Below are 15,808 nucleotides of genomic sequence, written 5' to 3'. Positions count from 1 at the left end.
GCCATGAATTTTCAAAGATGATGGCCAGTGGCTCTGCAATCACATCAGCCAAGTCCCTCAGCACCCTTTGGTGCATCCCATCCGGCCCTCTGGACTTGTATACCTCCAGGATTTCTGAAAAGTTCCTAACCTGTTCATTCATGACTGCTGACTGCTCACCACCTCCTTCCAAAACTGTGCCAGGTGCAGTAGTCTAGAAGCTGATCTTGCTTGTGAAAAAATGAGGTGAAAAAGGCATTGAGTACTTCAGAATTTTCTGCATCCTCTTTCACAAAGTTGCCTCCCCCATTCAGTAAGGGCCCCACACTTTCTGTGATCCTCCTCTTGTGACTGACCCTTCCTGTTTCCCTTCACATCCATTGGCAGCTGTAACTCCAGTTGTGCTTTGGCCTTCCTGACTTCATTCCTGCATGCCCAAGCAATATTCTTATATTCCTTCCTTGTTGTTTGTCCAAGTTTCCACTTCTTAATAAGCTTCCTTCTTGTGATTTAATTTATTCAAGAGTTCTCTGCTAAGCCAAGCTTATCCTCTGCCATACTTGCTAGTCTTCCTGTACATCAGGATGGTTTGTTCCTGCACTCTCAGTAAGGCTTCTTTAAAATATAGCCAGTGATCCTGGACTCCTCTCCCCCTCAGACTGGCTTCCCAAGGTATCCTTCCCATGAGTTCCCCGAGTAAGTCAAAGTCTGCTTTTTGGAAGTCCAGGGTCCTTACCCTGCTGCTCTCCATCCTTCCATTCCTCAGGATCCTGAAGTCAATCATTTCATGGTCACTGCTGCCTAAGTTGCCGTCCACTACTCCATTCCCCAACAACTTTTCCCTGTTTGTGAGCAGATCAAGAAGAGCATGGCCCCTAGCTGACCGCTCCTGCACTTGCACCAGGAATTTGACCTCAACACTCCAAAAACTTCTTGCACAATGCTGTATTGCCCTCCCAACAGATGTCAGGGTGACTGAAGTCCCCTATGAGAACCAGGGCCTCCGATTGGGAAACTTCTGCTAGCTGTTTGAAGAAATCCTCATCCACCACTTCCTCCTGGTCTGGTGGTCTATAGTAGATCCCCACCATAACATCACCCTTGTTACTCTCTCGTCTCACCCCAACCCAGAGACTTTCAACACACCTATCTCCAGTTTCATACTAGAGCCCCAAGCAATTATCTGGCTCTTTTACATAAAGTGGAACTCCTCCTCTTCTTCCCTGCCTGTCCTTCCTGAAAGGTTTGTACCCATCTATGACAGTGCTCCAATCAGGTGAGCTCCCACCAAGTCTTTCTTATTCCCATCACATCATAGTTCCCTGACCATGAAAGGACTTCCCGTTCTTCCTCATTGTTTCCCAGGCTCTGTGTCTTCATGTCCAGGCACCTGAGGTGACCAGTTGATTACTCCAATTTCCCAGGAAATATGAGAGCACCTCCCCTGTAGCCCCCTCTACTTGCTCTTCTTCCAGCTCTCCCTCTTCTCCACTTACCTCAGGGCTTTGGTCTCCATCCCACGATGAACCTAGTTTAAAGCCCTCCTCACCAGGTTAGGGAGCCTGTCTGTGAAGATGCTCTTCCCTCTCTTTGTCAGGTGGATCCCATCTCTTCCCAGCAATCCTTCTTCTTGGAACATCATTCCATGGTCAAAGAAGCCAAAACCCTGCTGGCAACACCCCCTGCATAGCCAGGCATTGATCTGCAGGATGCACCTGCTCCTGCCCAGGCCCCTTCCCTTGACTAGAAGGATTGAAGAGAACACCACCTGAGCCCCTGTCCCCTTTATCCTTGCACCCAGAGCCCTGAGTCACTTTTAATCTGCTCAGGGTCTCCCCAGGCAGTATCACTGGTGCCCACACAGATGAGCAGCATGGGGCCGGATGAATCTCAGTGATATCTCCATGATACTTTGGATTGGGGCTCCAGGCAAGCAGCAGACTTCCAGAGACAACAGGTCAGGTCAACAGATGGATCCTTTCATCCTCTGCAGAATGGAGTCTTCAACCACCACGACCCATCGCTTCTTCTTGGTGACAGTCATCTTAATCCTTCCCACCTTGGGGAGGCCTGGCCTATCCTCCTCCACCAATGGAACATGCTCCTTGCCCACTGTTGTTAGGGCTCCACATCTATTTTCCAGACAAACTGCTGTGCATGGAGATGAAGATTTCTGCTTGCTGCCAGAGGTCACAAGCTTCCAGCTTCCACTTTCCTGGGAGTCCTTGTAAGCACTTCTTACTTGTTTAAAATTAAGCATGTGTTTTTTTTTACATTGGAGCTTATCACTTCATGCTTTATGCCCAACACCCAATATGTTATGGAGACTACCTAAATGTACATAAGAATCAGGGATCCTGGTTTTCTCTTTTAAAAAAAAAAAAAAAAAAAAAAGTGCCTGGTAATAATTCTCTGTAGTTTTTGGTTCTGCATAAGAGTCACAAAACTAAAGCACTAGTGAGTTGTTAGACCTTTTGCATTAGTAACTTTTGAACTAGTAAACTATTGCAGTAACAGTTACTAAAACTACTTACATTTTTGGGTGATTCTAGGCAGCAAATAAATAAATAAAAATCAATGGGATTTTAGTAACATTAAGTGACTAGCTTTTTCTGAAGAATGTTTTCACGTTTTTATTTTACTTAGATTTGTAGAAGTTCACTGAGTGTATGTAGAGCCATAAAACCTGCATCTGTGATCGGTGAATGTGACCCAATGTCCATGAATTAGCCAGATTTTAAGACCCCAGTTCCCAGTATTACATCTCAAAGTGAAGATCTGCAGTTGTAAAGAATATTTTAATTCCTACAATTATACTCTTCTCTTTCTCCCCTGCAATATACTTTACAACAAAGCACACAGAAGTTTGGCAAGTTTGTGGGGAAAGGAAGTTCAGCCCTAGAGCTAACCCTTCCTCTTTTGAAAAGTCTCAGTTTTACTCACAGATAATAGAAAGACCTTCAGAGAACTATTACTACCATGATTTTTTACAGTGCCAAACAGTCTCACTGAGCAACCTCAAACATTCAATGAAAACAAAAGCAAAAAGGTAGCATCACCATCAGGACAAATGTCTTTAATGAAGTTGATTTTAACAGGTGGGCCTAAGGTTTCAAAGTGGTGATTTTACATAACTAATTTGAAAGGGAAAAAACACTTCAGAGGAGCCTGGTTTTCAGATGTCATTAAATTTATCCTCTGAAAAAATCAGGACCCTATTATGTATCAAGCTGAGTATCCAAAAACTGAAGTACCCCCAAAAAAAATCACTAGTCACTTCTGAAAGTAGAGGTAATGTCTCCAGGAAGTCTAGTTATTTCAAACCTCATTCTAGACTAATGATGCATTTGCTCCTTTGTTATTTATGTGAAATGTGTTCTAATTATTCAGTGCTCTGTTTTGTTATCCTACTAGGAAGTATCATAACACACAAAGGGAGCTTTATAAATTAATAATTAGCATGATTCATTATAGTGATGGAGGGGAAGAAGTAGAAAGGTCTATGTGATTAGTAAGTCTCATTTACTGCATCAGGAATCAGTAGGAGTACATAAGTATAAAGAGGTAGAAAGATTCCCAGTAAAGAAAAAGATAGACTTATCTCTATGCTACAATCACAATTTCTTACAAAACTCTATGGAATATCTGTACTGCTCAGCTACAGACAAACAAGCAAGCAAACACAAAATCTAACAACATCTTATCAAATAATAAACACAACAACATCAAGAGTTTAACAAAAATGTTATTACAAAAGTAACAAGTTACACACAGGGCAAATTATCAAGAGAATGTAGATTCAAAATCAGGTCAAACACATTCTATGCACTGAATCCGGTTAAAAAGTCCTAAAGTACCTTCCTAGGTTAATCCAAATTGTTGACATGCCCCACATGAAAAAAGTCTTCTTAGGGACAAGTTTGGGGAGAGAATAGCTTGAAGAATTCTTAATTCCAAAACCTAAAATGTGTGTTGTCTGGCTGGAAAATGGCCATGAACAAGGTCTGTGCTCTCCCCATCTCGTTCTCCAGGAGCAGGAAGCATTGACTATAATATCATGCTGGAAAATCATGTAGAAAGCCTGATTTAGTGTGATCTTGGATACAGAGGCACAATTAAGCATCTAGATCTTGGAAGCTGAGGTCACTGGGACTGAAAAACCAGTAGCTTAGGGGAAAAGACATATCCCTCCCTTACCAGATCACTACTTGCTTCAGGTGGGAAGTCAGGAAGTCACTTACAGCTCCCTGGTTATCACCATCAGCTCCACAACTACCATGTCTTAGAACTGCCGACATCATTTCTGAATAAAACCTATTTGCAAGCATAACAGCAAAAGACTGTGCAGTCAGAGTTATGAGCTGGTGGGGTGGGAGAGGGTTTCAAATATATTTAAGACTGTTAGGAACCCAGCTTTCATTCGTGTCCCCCATGTGTATTTGGGCATTTTAGTCCCTTAAAGTCATTTTAGTAATGTTGCCTCTTCTTACCCAAACGCTTAGCCAAGAGCCAGCATCCCCAGGTTATTTTAGTTAGGAGGCAAGTTCAGTGATGAAGTCAGATATCTTTTAGCCTATTTATTCTCAGGAATGTACAAAGCCCTGGCTTCTTGAACTTATGAGGGATTGTACAACCAGAGAATTTATCTGCTCACAGTTCAAGTACCTTTCCACTATACACTATCATTCTGCAATCCCATTTCTTCCAGGGTCACACATTAGTGCTGTTCAATGGCATCAGGCTTTCCTATCAATAGGATTGTATTTACTGCCCCCTTCTCTCTTACATACAAACACCCCTTCCAAAAACCAAATCCTGCCATAACCCCTCTGTACATATCATTCACCTTCCCAAGAAGCCTTGCACACATATATGTTTTGGGCAGAAGACATGCTCAATTCTTACAGGTGACCTTAACTGAAGGGTGGGAGTCAAACCTATCAGTCTCTATGCAGACTACTTCATTAAATGTTTATCTGCAGTCATATTTCAAGGCCACAGAGATATAAAAATACTTTAGTTCCTGATCCACAGGTCTCAAAATCTGTAAGATAAGTCTTATCAGGTGGCTGAGACAAAGAAGTTATTTTCCAGGCAGTGGTGAAGATCACAGCTCTCCACTGGGCCACCCATAACCAGACTGCAATTTCTAGGCTGGAAGAGGGAAGTTCTGAGGAAGAGCTTGAAGGAAGAGAAGAGGGCGAACTAACTTTTCCTAAGAGTTTTCTTCTTTTCATAAAGGACATCATGAACGAAAATATGAAAAATGTTTGTTGGAAAAAAATGGGTGATCAGGACTAATATCAGTAGTGGAGGAAGGAAAGGAGCTGACTTTGTACCAGGATAAAAGGAAAGGTGCAGGTTGGATCTATGAAAATTATGGATGACTTTGAATTGAAGAATGAGAAGAACTTTTAATTTGCAATATCAGAACTTAACAGCATAAGAGTTTACAGAATTGGCTTCATCTACATTCTGATACTTTATAAAGTACCAAATAAAGTGATATTTTCTGAAGGCACCAGATGATTAGAATATGAAAAAGGTAACAATTTATTAAGATTCATAAATATATCAAACAATTATTCTACGTTAATCAGTAACAGATTTAAAGCAGAAGTTTATTTCAAAGATTAGAAATTGAAAGTCCTGGTGTGCTAAAGCAAAGAATCAGAATTAAAAAGGCTAATAAGAGATGTACCTCCAGGAGTGTAGCAGATTTTCCTATGCATTCAGGAAGCATTAATCAATGGCCATGACACAAATGCCTTATCATCAACTTATCATAAGGAAAACAATTAAATTGCTGCAGTGCACACATGTACAATTTAAATTATTACTAGAATTTACCTATCTAAAAAAGAATTACGTTTTTAAAAAAAGAGAAGTGATGCTCTGATATGGTTTAGTAAGCAAGTGAAATAGCACTGTGAATTAAGATAAAAAGCAAATCCATTTAAACTGTTATTCCCATTTCTCTGATAATTAATACCTAAAGAAGTATACAGTGTTTTTAGGAAAAATATACAAAAGGCTAAATCACTATTTTTAATCTTACAGTATATTTCTCTCTCAAATGTCAGATCATATCACTTACAAGGATAGAATTTAGGCAGAGAAAGATTTTGAACCCCAAGTTGGAGACAAATAATAAATTTTAACAGAGCTAGAACATACTGCACATTACGTGGTGCGATATGACTCACTGGATTCAAATACAGCTTTGTGCATTTAATATGTTAACACTTGCCAATATCTGTAGTGGTGATGGTCATCCTGTAATCTTGATGTACAATTTATTTGTGTATTTCATAAAGGAAAAATTTTTATTCTAAGATTACAATGTCTTTCCTAGCAATTGTAATAATACCTCAATAATTACTATTACTACACTGTGGTGGGGAGTGGATGTAATAAACTTGATTTTAATGAGGCTTTTGACACTGTCTTTTATGACGGTCTCACTAACAAGCTAAAGAAATACAAACTAAATGAAAGTATTGTAAGGCGGGTACAAAACTTGTTGAATCACCACATTTAGTATGCAGTTATCACCGGGGATCCTGGTTTTCTCTGATAAAAATAAAAGGTTCCCAACTTTTGGATTAAAAAAAAACTAACCCAAAATCCACATTTTTCCATGATTAAAATGAAACTACTTATATATGGTGGTGTTTCATTTTGATCCAAAAATTGGGGATTTTTTTTTTTTTTTTTTTAAATCAGAGAAAGCCAGGATCCCTAGTCATCACCAGCACAATATCTAGGTGTGAACAGATATCAACTGGAGCTCCCAGGGATCTGTCCTGGGTCTGGTATTGTTTAACATCTCCTTTAATAATGTGACAATAGGATCAAGTGCCCACTTAGCAAATCTGTGGACAACACAAAGTTGGGTAAAGTTTCATATACTTCATAAGGCAGAGCCAGGATTCAGAATGACCTGAATAAACTGGAGAAATGGTCTGCGATCTATCCAATGTGATTCAGCAAGGACATGTGCAGAGTCCTGCTTTTGGAACAGAATACTTACATGCATAAATATAAACTGGGAATGACAAGCCAGGCTGCACTACTGCAGAGAAAGACCTGTGGGTTACAGTAGACCATGAGCTGAATATGAACCAACAGTTTGTTCTCATTGCAAAAACAGCCAACAGTATACTGAATTATACAAACAGGTTTTTAAGACCCAGCTAGTAGGGATTTGCGAAGTGAGCCCTATTCGATTCGGATTTGGATTCGGCCCGAATCAGGCACAGTGATTCAAATCTGTTGATTTGGATCACTGTCCCGGATTCAATTCGGCCGAATCCAAATCTGAAGATTCAGTGCTGATTTGGTGAATCAGCGATTTGGACACAGGCACAGCCTTAGAAGTTTTTTTCTACATACCTTGAGATAGCAGCGCAGCTCATGATTGCTGCAGTGCTGGGGCACACAGGGCGTCCCACAGGAGTGCGGGGGACTTTCCAGCATACTCAGCATCAAACCCGGAAGTGGACCAGAAGTACTTCCAGACCACTTTGGGTCTGCCCCCACCCCTTGTGCCCTCCTGGCTCGGCAATCGGCCACAGTGGGATCCTAGGTGTCCCCCTCCCCAGACCCAGGAGGCACCAGTCACCGAGCCAGATGGGTGCGGAAGGGTGGGGGACCCTGACTGTGTGCTCCCTGCTGGACCAGGAATTGACCAGAAGTGCTTCTGGTCCACTTCTGAGACTGCTGCTGAGTATGCTGGGGAGCACTCTGTGCTTCTGTGGTACATTGCATCTGCCCCAGCACTGCAGCGTTTGGAGCCCCTACTATCTAGAGGTAGGTAAAAAAAAATGTAAAGCTCTACCTACGTCCGAATCACTGAATCTGTCCAAATGGATTCAGAGAGACTAAAGGGTCCTCTGATTTGATTCGGATTCAGAGATTTGAGTCGGATTCAGCCACCAAATCGGGCTGAATCTCCGCTGAATCAAATCAGGGACCGAAGCTTCGCACAGCCCTACCAGCTAGACAAAGCATTGGCTGGGATGACATAGTTCAGGATGGTCCTGCTTTGAGCTAGATGACTAGATGACCTCCTGAGGGCTCTTGCAACCCTAACCTTCTATGACTCTCTGAATTCCACTTGCAAACCAAGAAAAGGGATTCTTCTGCTCTATTCAGCACTGAAGAGGCCTCACCTGGAGTAACGTCCAATTTTGGGCCCAACACTTCAAGAAGGATGTGGATATTTTGGAAAGAGTCCGGCGCAGAGCAACAAAAATTATTAGGAGCCTGGGAAGCAAAAAACTTATGAGGAAAGTCTGAAAAAAACCAAGGGTTATATAGTCTGGAGAAGGAAAGACTGAGGTGGATTTGATAACAGAAAAAAGAACATCCTGCAAGATTATGCACATTTACAGATTTTTTTTCTGTATCACTGGTAGAAGGAACCCAAAATTTGGGGACAAAAATAATCCTTTAGGGAATGTGCATACAACAGAGGGCAATGCCATTCAGAGTTACTTGACCTAGCTCTGCCCATGGTGGCTCGGGAACTGGAATCAATACAGTCACATCAGCCTGGCTCCATGCTCTAGCTAGTAAGTCCCATCTCAGCAGAACTATTTAACTAATGTTTGTTAATGCTAACATGGCTATTCATTCTGTTTCCAGTTCCAGAGCTAGTATATACAGAGCTCACTCAGGGTGTCTTTTCACAGGACTTCTTCATGTTGTACAGAAATAACTTACTCAATGTGTCTGTGGTAACTGGAGCTGAACTAGAACAAAATATTACACTGGCAGCTAAAAAACAACATGTGAAATAGATTAAGAACTATATACTTGACAACACTCAAAAAGTAGACACCACTGAGAATGACATGACTAATGGAAAGATGATTTTACCTTGGTATACAGTACTGGTACATGCTGCTACATACTGTGTACCAGTTTGTGTCTACATTTTTAAAATACATTGAAAAACTGGAGAGGATTCAGGGAAGAACCACACAAATGTTTCAAGAGCTCAATATGCTAAAGTTATTAAAACGTCAGAAAAGTGATTTGATTGATGCATAAGTAATTTAAAACCCAATATAAAATACCACACAGTGCTGTATATGGAACATAAAACTCCCCTGCAAAGTATATTTAATTTCTAAAACTCCTGTAAAGTAAAACTTTTAAATCATATATTCACCTACCATACATCTTGTGGCAGATTTAAAGTTATGCTGCCTTTGATTTCATCCCCAAAGCGTAGGTATCCTAGAGTGGCTAGTGAGATATACAAGGTCATAACAATTCCCATGCCAATATTCAGTGCTTGTGGAAAACGTGTGGTTTCTTTCATTCTATTTTCCAGTGGAAGAACCTGGGGGAAAGAGGTTTTAATAATAAATAATAATATACTAACATAACACCTTTTCAGCCCACAATAGCTGAAGTACTTTACACATTAGTTATATTTATATACATAAAGTAAAAACCACTTCAACCACTGAAAAGAACCTCCCTGTGTTAGAAAACAATATTCAGAAAAAGTAAAATCACACTATAATTTAGGTCAGGTGGGGGTAAAGACGACAATGGTGCCCAGATGAAAATGAATAATGAATATGAATAAAAATGAAAGTTACCTATACCAAGATGTTATTAGGACAACACTGGAAATATTTCTAGGACTTATCTCCTAGTATTTATCCTTATATGATTCACCGTAATGTGAAGTTTCCTAGAGTGATCGTCTTCTTTTTTATGTGTAATCATTAATATTGGTTATTTTTATACCAAAGTATATCTAATAAATTTCAGTTTACTGAAAAGAATTACCTAGCAAACCACATAACTATGAGAATGTACCTGCTTTGCCTAGTGACTAACACTAGTTTAGAAGCTAGCCTCCAGGTTATGTCTGATTGGCGGTATGGCTCTGTAAATTAAACTAACCTATCATCTCTGATTCCCATCTGGTTCAGATCACACATGGACAACAAACATTTTTAGTGTCATAGGCACTAAGTTGACAGCAGATGTGTTTACAGCACATTCCCACTTAACACGTCAATAAAATTCAGTTACTATTTAGCAATGTCCAGAGTTTGTACAGTAAAAATACTGCCAAATAAGGTCTGAAATGCAACTACAAGAAGTCTGTGCACTACCTGTTTTACTGACAACAATATCAAACCTTATACTTCATTAGAGAATAATTGTAAAACTTTATAAACAGAATACTTCTTACATGACTATTTGTTCTTTTCAACATAAAAAATATAAAAAAAAAAAAAGAGGACAGAATATAATGCTTCATCCACCACTTATAAAGAATGATATTTTTTAAAAAGAGAGGAAGGACTGATCATAAAAGAAGGATAGGACAGCAAAGAAAACATACTTAAAATTGAATTAAGAAAGAAAAATAAATGATATTAAGGCGGCAAAGATCAGCCAACAGACTAAAGAAGAATAGATTAACTCATGCAGACAGCTGGCCTAGGGACAGACACTATACATAAACTGGTTTAATCCTGTAAAAAAGCAGCTGTTCAGTGCACATAAATCAGTTTGAAAATGTTTGAAATTGGTTTGAGATAAACCTGGTTGAATGTAGTATTAGACTTAACTCATTGGGTTCAAAACGGTTTATGCAATGTCTGTCCCAGACACCTTGCTGGTCTAACTTAAACCAGACTCCCTGAGCATCCCAGAGGCTTTGCAGTTCTGGGAGGGGCTCTCTGCTCCAGAGAGCTGTTCTGGCTCCTCCCCTCTGCTGCCTGGCTGGAGTTCCAGCAGTGATTGCAGGTACATCAGTGTCTGTCTGGCTTCCTCCTGCCTCCTCCTCCCCCTCACCACTCAAGTAGTGATTTCCCCCTTCCCTCTGCCTTACGCATACACCTCTCAGCATTAGCTAGCACACCACATGCTGGCTGCAGTATATGCCGTGGGAGATGAGACAAAGGCAGACAAGACAGTGTCTGCTTAGGGCTTTTTGGAGCTAATCAACAGGTAGCTGGTAATGTCCCTCCATCCCTTCCTTCCAAAAAGCTGTTTAAGAAGAGCTTGAACTAATGAGAGATCTTTTTGTTTTGTTTGATGTGCTGATAAATGCTAACAATTCCTTGGGTAACTAAATGCTCCGTTATCCCCTACTTGGCCCAGCCCCTACTTGGCCCGGCCCCCCAGAGAGAGAGAGGTGGAGGGTACTCACCAGTCCCCCTCCAGTAGGGCAGGGCCCCCCCCCTTGCCTGAGATCAGCTTCCCCAGTGGCGGGCCCACTCCACTTTCGCGCAGTTTAAAAGGGCCTGCCAACAGTGAAAAAGCCCCAGTTAGACTCTGGAGCAGCAAGAGACGTGTGGATGAAAGCCTGCTGCGCCCCCGCTCCCCTGAAGCCCCCCAAAGACCCCCAGCAGCCGCAGAGCCAACTGCCAACCCCCAGCACAGCCAGAGGCAAGCCGGGCCCATGGTGGGAGGGGGATTAACCCCTGAGTGAGTGTGAGGAGGCAGCTGAGCGGAGCTGAGTCAAGTCAAGCCCCACCCAGGCCCCTACTTCGCCCAGCCCCCCAGGGAGCCACGCAACCAGAGCCCTGTGAACAGGCTGCGCAAACAGGCGCGCTTGTCTGCTGGCACATGAGTTAGGGTGGAGTTCATGCAGGAGGGTGCATGCGAGGGCCCGAGACCCTGCCTGCGAACCCCCTAAGGTAGATAGGCTGGCTACAGCTGGGACTACCAGAGGCATGACATGGATGGGCATGTGCTGTACCCCGAAGGTCCCCTCAGGCTCTGCAGCCTGCCCTCCTCTGGCACCTCAGAGACGGCCACTCAGACAGAGCGCACGGTTCCAGGCTCCACGCAGATGGAGCCCCTGGCTCTTGGCTGTGGGGGCTGCCTGTCGCTTTTTCAGGCTCTGGGGCCTGGGAGCACGGCCACCTCCCCTTGTGGGGTGTGTTCCCTTTTGGGGTCTCTGACACACCAGCTTGAGGAGCTCCAAGCCACAGTCCAGAGACTGCATGCCATGAGGGACTGTGAGCAGGAGATTGACTCCTACTGCCAAGCCCTTCTCCCCCGGGAGCCGGAGGGTAGACCACCGTCTCCCTCCAGGACAAAGGAGGGCTCCAGGACCTCCCTCTCTGTCCAGCCAGGGGCATGAAGCAAGGTGGTCAAAGGCCCTAAGGCCCACCACACCAAGGCCCCAGCGCCGCCAGAGCTTAGCAACAGGTATGCACCTCTTGCTGCTCCAGCAGAGCCGGCTGAGCTGCCAGTTCCCACAGGCAACACAGGCTCAACTGCAACTACCACCCCTGCTCTCCCCAAGACAAAACATAAGGTGTTTCTTGCGGGAGACTCCATCCTGAGGAGGACTGAGGGGGCAACCTGCCACCCCGATCCCTTAGCTCGGGAAGTCTTCTGCTTCCTGGGGGCCTGCATCCAGGACATTGCAGAGAGGATCCCCAAGCTCCTCCAGCCAACATACTGCTATCCTATCCTCCTTATTCATGTGGGCACCAATGACATGTCTCTGAGCGCTCCCAGCCAGGTCATGAGGTGCTACAGGCATTTGGGAGCAGGGCCTCGGGGCACAGGTGGTGTTCTTGTCGATCCTCCCAGTCTCAGGGTATGAGCTGAGGAGGGAGAGGAGGATCAACGTAGTCAACCAAAGACTGCGGCACTGTTGTCATCAGAAAGGCTTTGGCTTCCACAACTACAGCCCGCTCTTTGACGAGAGAGGCAGTGAGCTGCTGGAAAGAGATAGCCTCCACCTCTCTCCCCTGGGGAGGCGGCTCTTCTCAGCCAGACAGGCTGACCTGTTCCACCAGGCTTTAAACTAAGCCCATTGGGAGATGGGAGGAATATCGCCACTGCTGGCCCACTGAGCAACCTTTGCAAAGCCAGCAGGCCAAAGCACTTAAGGGAGCCCACCCCTACCCTAGCCCTGGTACAATCTGTGGGCAAGGCAAGAGCCCCCAAGATACCAGGAGCTTTGGGAACAAGCAGGAAGAGCTTGTCCTCCTACTCACTGCAAATAAATATGATGTCATAGGGATAATGGAGACCTGGTGGGACTCCACCCATTACTACACTACAGGTATAGATGGCTATACCCTGTACAGGAGAGATCATTTAGATGAAGGGCGCAGGGGTGTAGCTCTCTATGTGAAGGAAAGCTATACGTCCCTACAAGCTGATATTGGCGACCAGGGTTGACAACTGTAGACCCTCTGGGTTAAAATCTGTGGGGAACATGGCACAGGGGACACAATGGTGGGAGTCTACTACAGACCTCCCACTCAAAGTCCTGACCAGGAGTTCGCCCAAGAACTGGCTGAGGCTGCATGTTCCAGGACCATGGTTGTCATGGGTGACTTCAATTACCTGGACGTCTCGCGAGAGGACCACTCAGCAAAATCCGAGCAGTCACAAAGCTTCCTCTTGTGCGTGGATGACCTCTACCTGACTCAAGAAGTCGATGGGCCAATGAGAGGCAAAGTGCTGCTTGGCCTGGTACTGGCTACTGGGGATGACCTAATTGGCAACCTAATGATCGATGGGAAGCTGGGTGACAGCGACCACAAGTTTATCACCTTCACCACCTGCCGTAAAGCTGGCAAGTCAGTCAGCAACACAGAAGTCCTTGACTTCAGGAAAGCCAACTTTGACAAGCTCAGGAGGCTTGTCAGTCAGGCCCTAATGAACCCCAGGGAGAGGGGAGTTCAAGAACAGTGGTTGCTCCTCAAGGGAGTGATCCTCAAAGCACAAGCTAAGTCTATTCCATCTCAGAGGAAAGGCAGCAAGAGGACACAGCAGCCCCCCTGGCTCTCCAGGGACCTAGCAGACCTCCTGAGGCTAAAAAGAAAGGCCTACAAAGGATGGAGGATGGGATTCACCTCCAAGGAGGATTATTCTGCACTGGTCTGGTACTGCAGGGAACAAACCAGGAAAGCCAAGGCTGCAACTGAACTCCAAGTATCTTCGAGCATCAAGGACAATAAAGTCTTTTTTCAGATATGTGGGGAGCTGGAGGAAAAGCAAGGGCAACATTGGACCCCTGCTGAACCAGATGGGGCAACTGACACCCAGGAAAAAGCCAGCCTATTAAACGGGTACTTTGCATCAGTCTTTCATCAGACCCATGGGACACCCATGCCCGCTACAGGGCAAAGAGCCTACAGGAGCCTACAGGAGATCCCCTGCCCTCCATTAATGCTGACGTCGTGAAGGAACACCTTGAGAAGCTGGATACCTTCAAGTCAGCCGGCCCTGACATGCTATACCTCAGGGTACTCAAAGAGCTGGCAAGCACCATAGCCCAGCATCTGGCATGGATCTTAGAAAACTCCTGGCACTCTGGTGTAGTGCCTGAAGACTGGAAGAAGGCCAATGTGGTGCCGATCTCCAAGAAAGGGAGGAGAGTGGATCCGGCTAACTACAGGCCCATTAGCCTGACTTCTATCCCGGGGAAGATCTTAGAAAAGTTTATTAAAGAGGCCATCCTTCATGGACTGGCCAACACCAACATCCTAAGGGATAGCCAGCACAGGTTTGTTGCGGGTAGGTCTTGCTTGACCAATCTCATTTCCTTCTACCACCAGGTGACCTATCACCTGGACAAGGGAGATGAGATTGATGTCATATATCTTGACTTCAAAAAAGCCTTTGATCTGGTATCCCATGATCACCTCTTGGCAAAACTGGCCAATTGTGGCCTTGGCTCCACCATGATCCGCTGGCTGGGAAACTGGCTCCGTGGTCGGACCCAGAGGGTTGTAATTGATAGAAGTCACTCATCATGGTGTCCTGTGACCAGTGGTCCCCCAAGGCTCTGTCCTTGGACACATATTATTCAACATATTCATCAATGATGTGGACATTGGAGTCAGAAGCGGACTGGCCAAGTTCGCCGATGACACCAAACTTTGGGGCAAACATCCACACGAGAGGACAGGTGGGTGATCCAGCCTGACCTGGACAGGCTCAGCAAATGGGCAGACAAGAACCTGATGGTGTTTAACACCAAAAAATGCAAGGTTCTCCACCTTGGGAGGAAAAACCTGCAGCATCCTTATAGGCGCAGCAGTGCTACGCTGGTTAGCACTATGGAAGAAAAAGACTTGGGGGTCCTCATTGACCACAAGATGAACATGAGCCTGCAATGCGATGCTGCGGCTATTAAAGTGACCAAAACGCTGGCTTGCATCCATAGATGCTTCTCAAGCAAATCCCGGGACGTCATTCTCCCCTTGTATTCGGCCGTGGTGAGGCCAGAGCTGGAGTACTGCATCCAGTTTTGGGCTCTGCAATTCAAAAAGGATGTGGAGAAGCTTGAGAGAGTCCAGAGAAGAGCCACGCGCATGATCAGAGGTCAGGAAAACAGACCTTCCGATGACAGGCTGAGAGTCATGGGGCTCTTTAGCCTGGAAAAGCACAAGCTCAGGTGTGATCTGATGGCCACCTAGAAGTTTACTGGGAGTAACCACCAGGATCTGGGGGAATGTTTGTTCACCAGAGCATCCCAAGGGATGACAAGGTCAAACGGTCATTAACTACTACAAGACTGTTTCAAGCTGGACATAAGGAAGAATTTCTTTACTGTCCAGAGCCCCCAAAGTCTGGAACAGCCTGCCACTGGGGGTGGTTCAAGCACCTACACTGAACACCTTCAAGAGGAATTTGGATGCTTATCTTGCTGGGATCCTATGACCCCAGCTGACTTCCTGCCCTTTGGATGCGGGGCTGGACTCGATGATCTTCAGAGGTCCCTTCCAACCCTAATGTCTATGAAATCAACAGCAAGTGGGGGGGACCCCTGCTTAATCAGAGTGCCCTGCTCAGGCCTGGCCTCCGCTCCTGCCCC

At 44.7% G+C, this 15,808-nt stretch overlaps 1 protein-coding gene across 2 annotated transcripts in view; it reads right to left on the bottom strand.

Moving 5' to 3' along the window:
• SLC36A4 (solute carrier family 36 member 4) overlaps positions 1-15,808 on the bottom strand; it is a 251,046-nt gene that overhangs the window by 148,120 nt on the left and 87,118 nt on the right. For both annotated transcript variants that reach the window (XM_090030581.1, XM_090030583.1), the window contains exon 9: positions 9,162-9,331. In XM_090030581.1, coding sequence (XP_089886707.1) covers positions 9,162-9,331 — 170 coding nt within the window. The remainder of the gene's footprint in view (positions 1-9,161; positions 9,332-15,808) is intronic.

Source organism: Crocodylus siamensis, chromosome 1, assembly GCF_052110815.1.
Source record: "Crocodylus siamensis isolate JL-2025a chromosome 1, ASM5211081v1, whole genome shotgun sequence".
NCBI classification, from domain to species: domain Eukaryota; kingdom Metazoa; phylum Chordata; order Crocodylia; family Crocodylidae; genus Crocodylus; species Crocodylus siamensis.
Note: the sequence above shows the minus strand (reverse complement) of the source record. Positions and strands in the feature narration are given on the sequence as shown.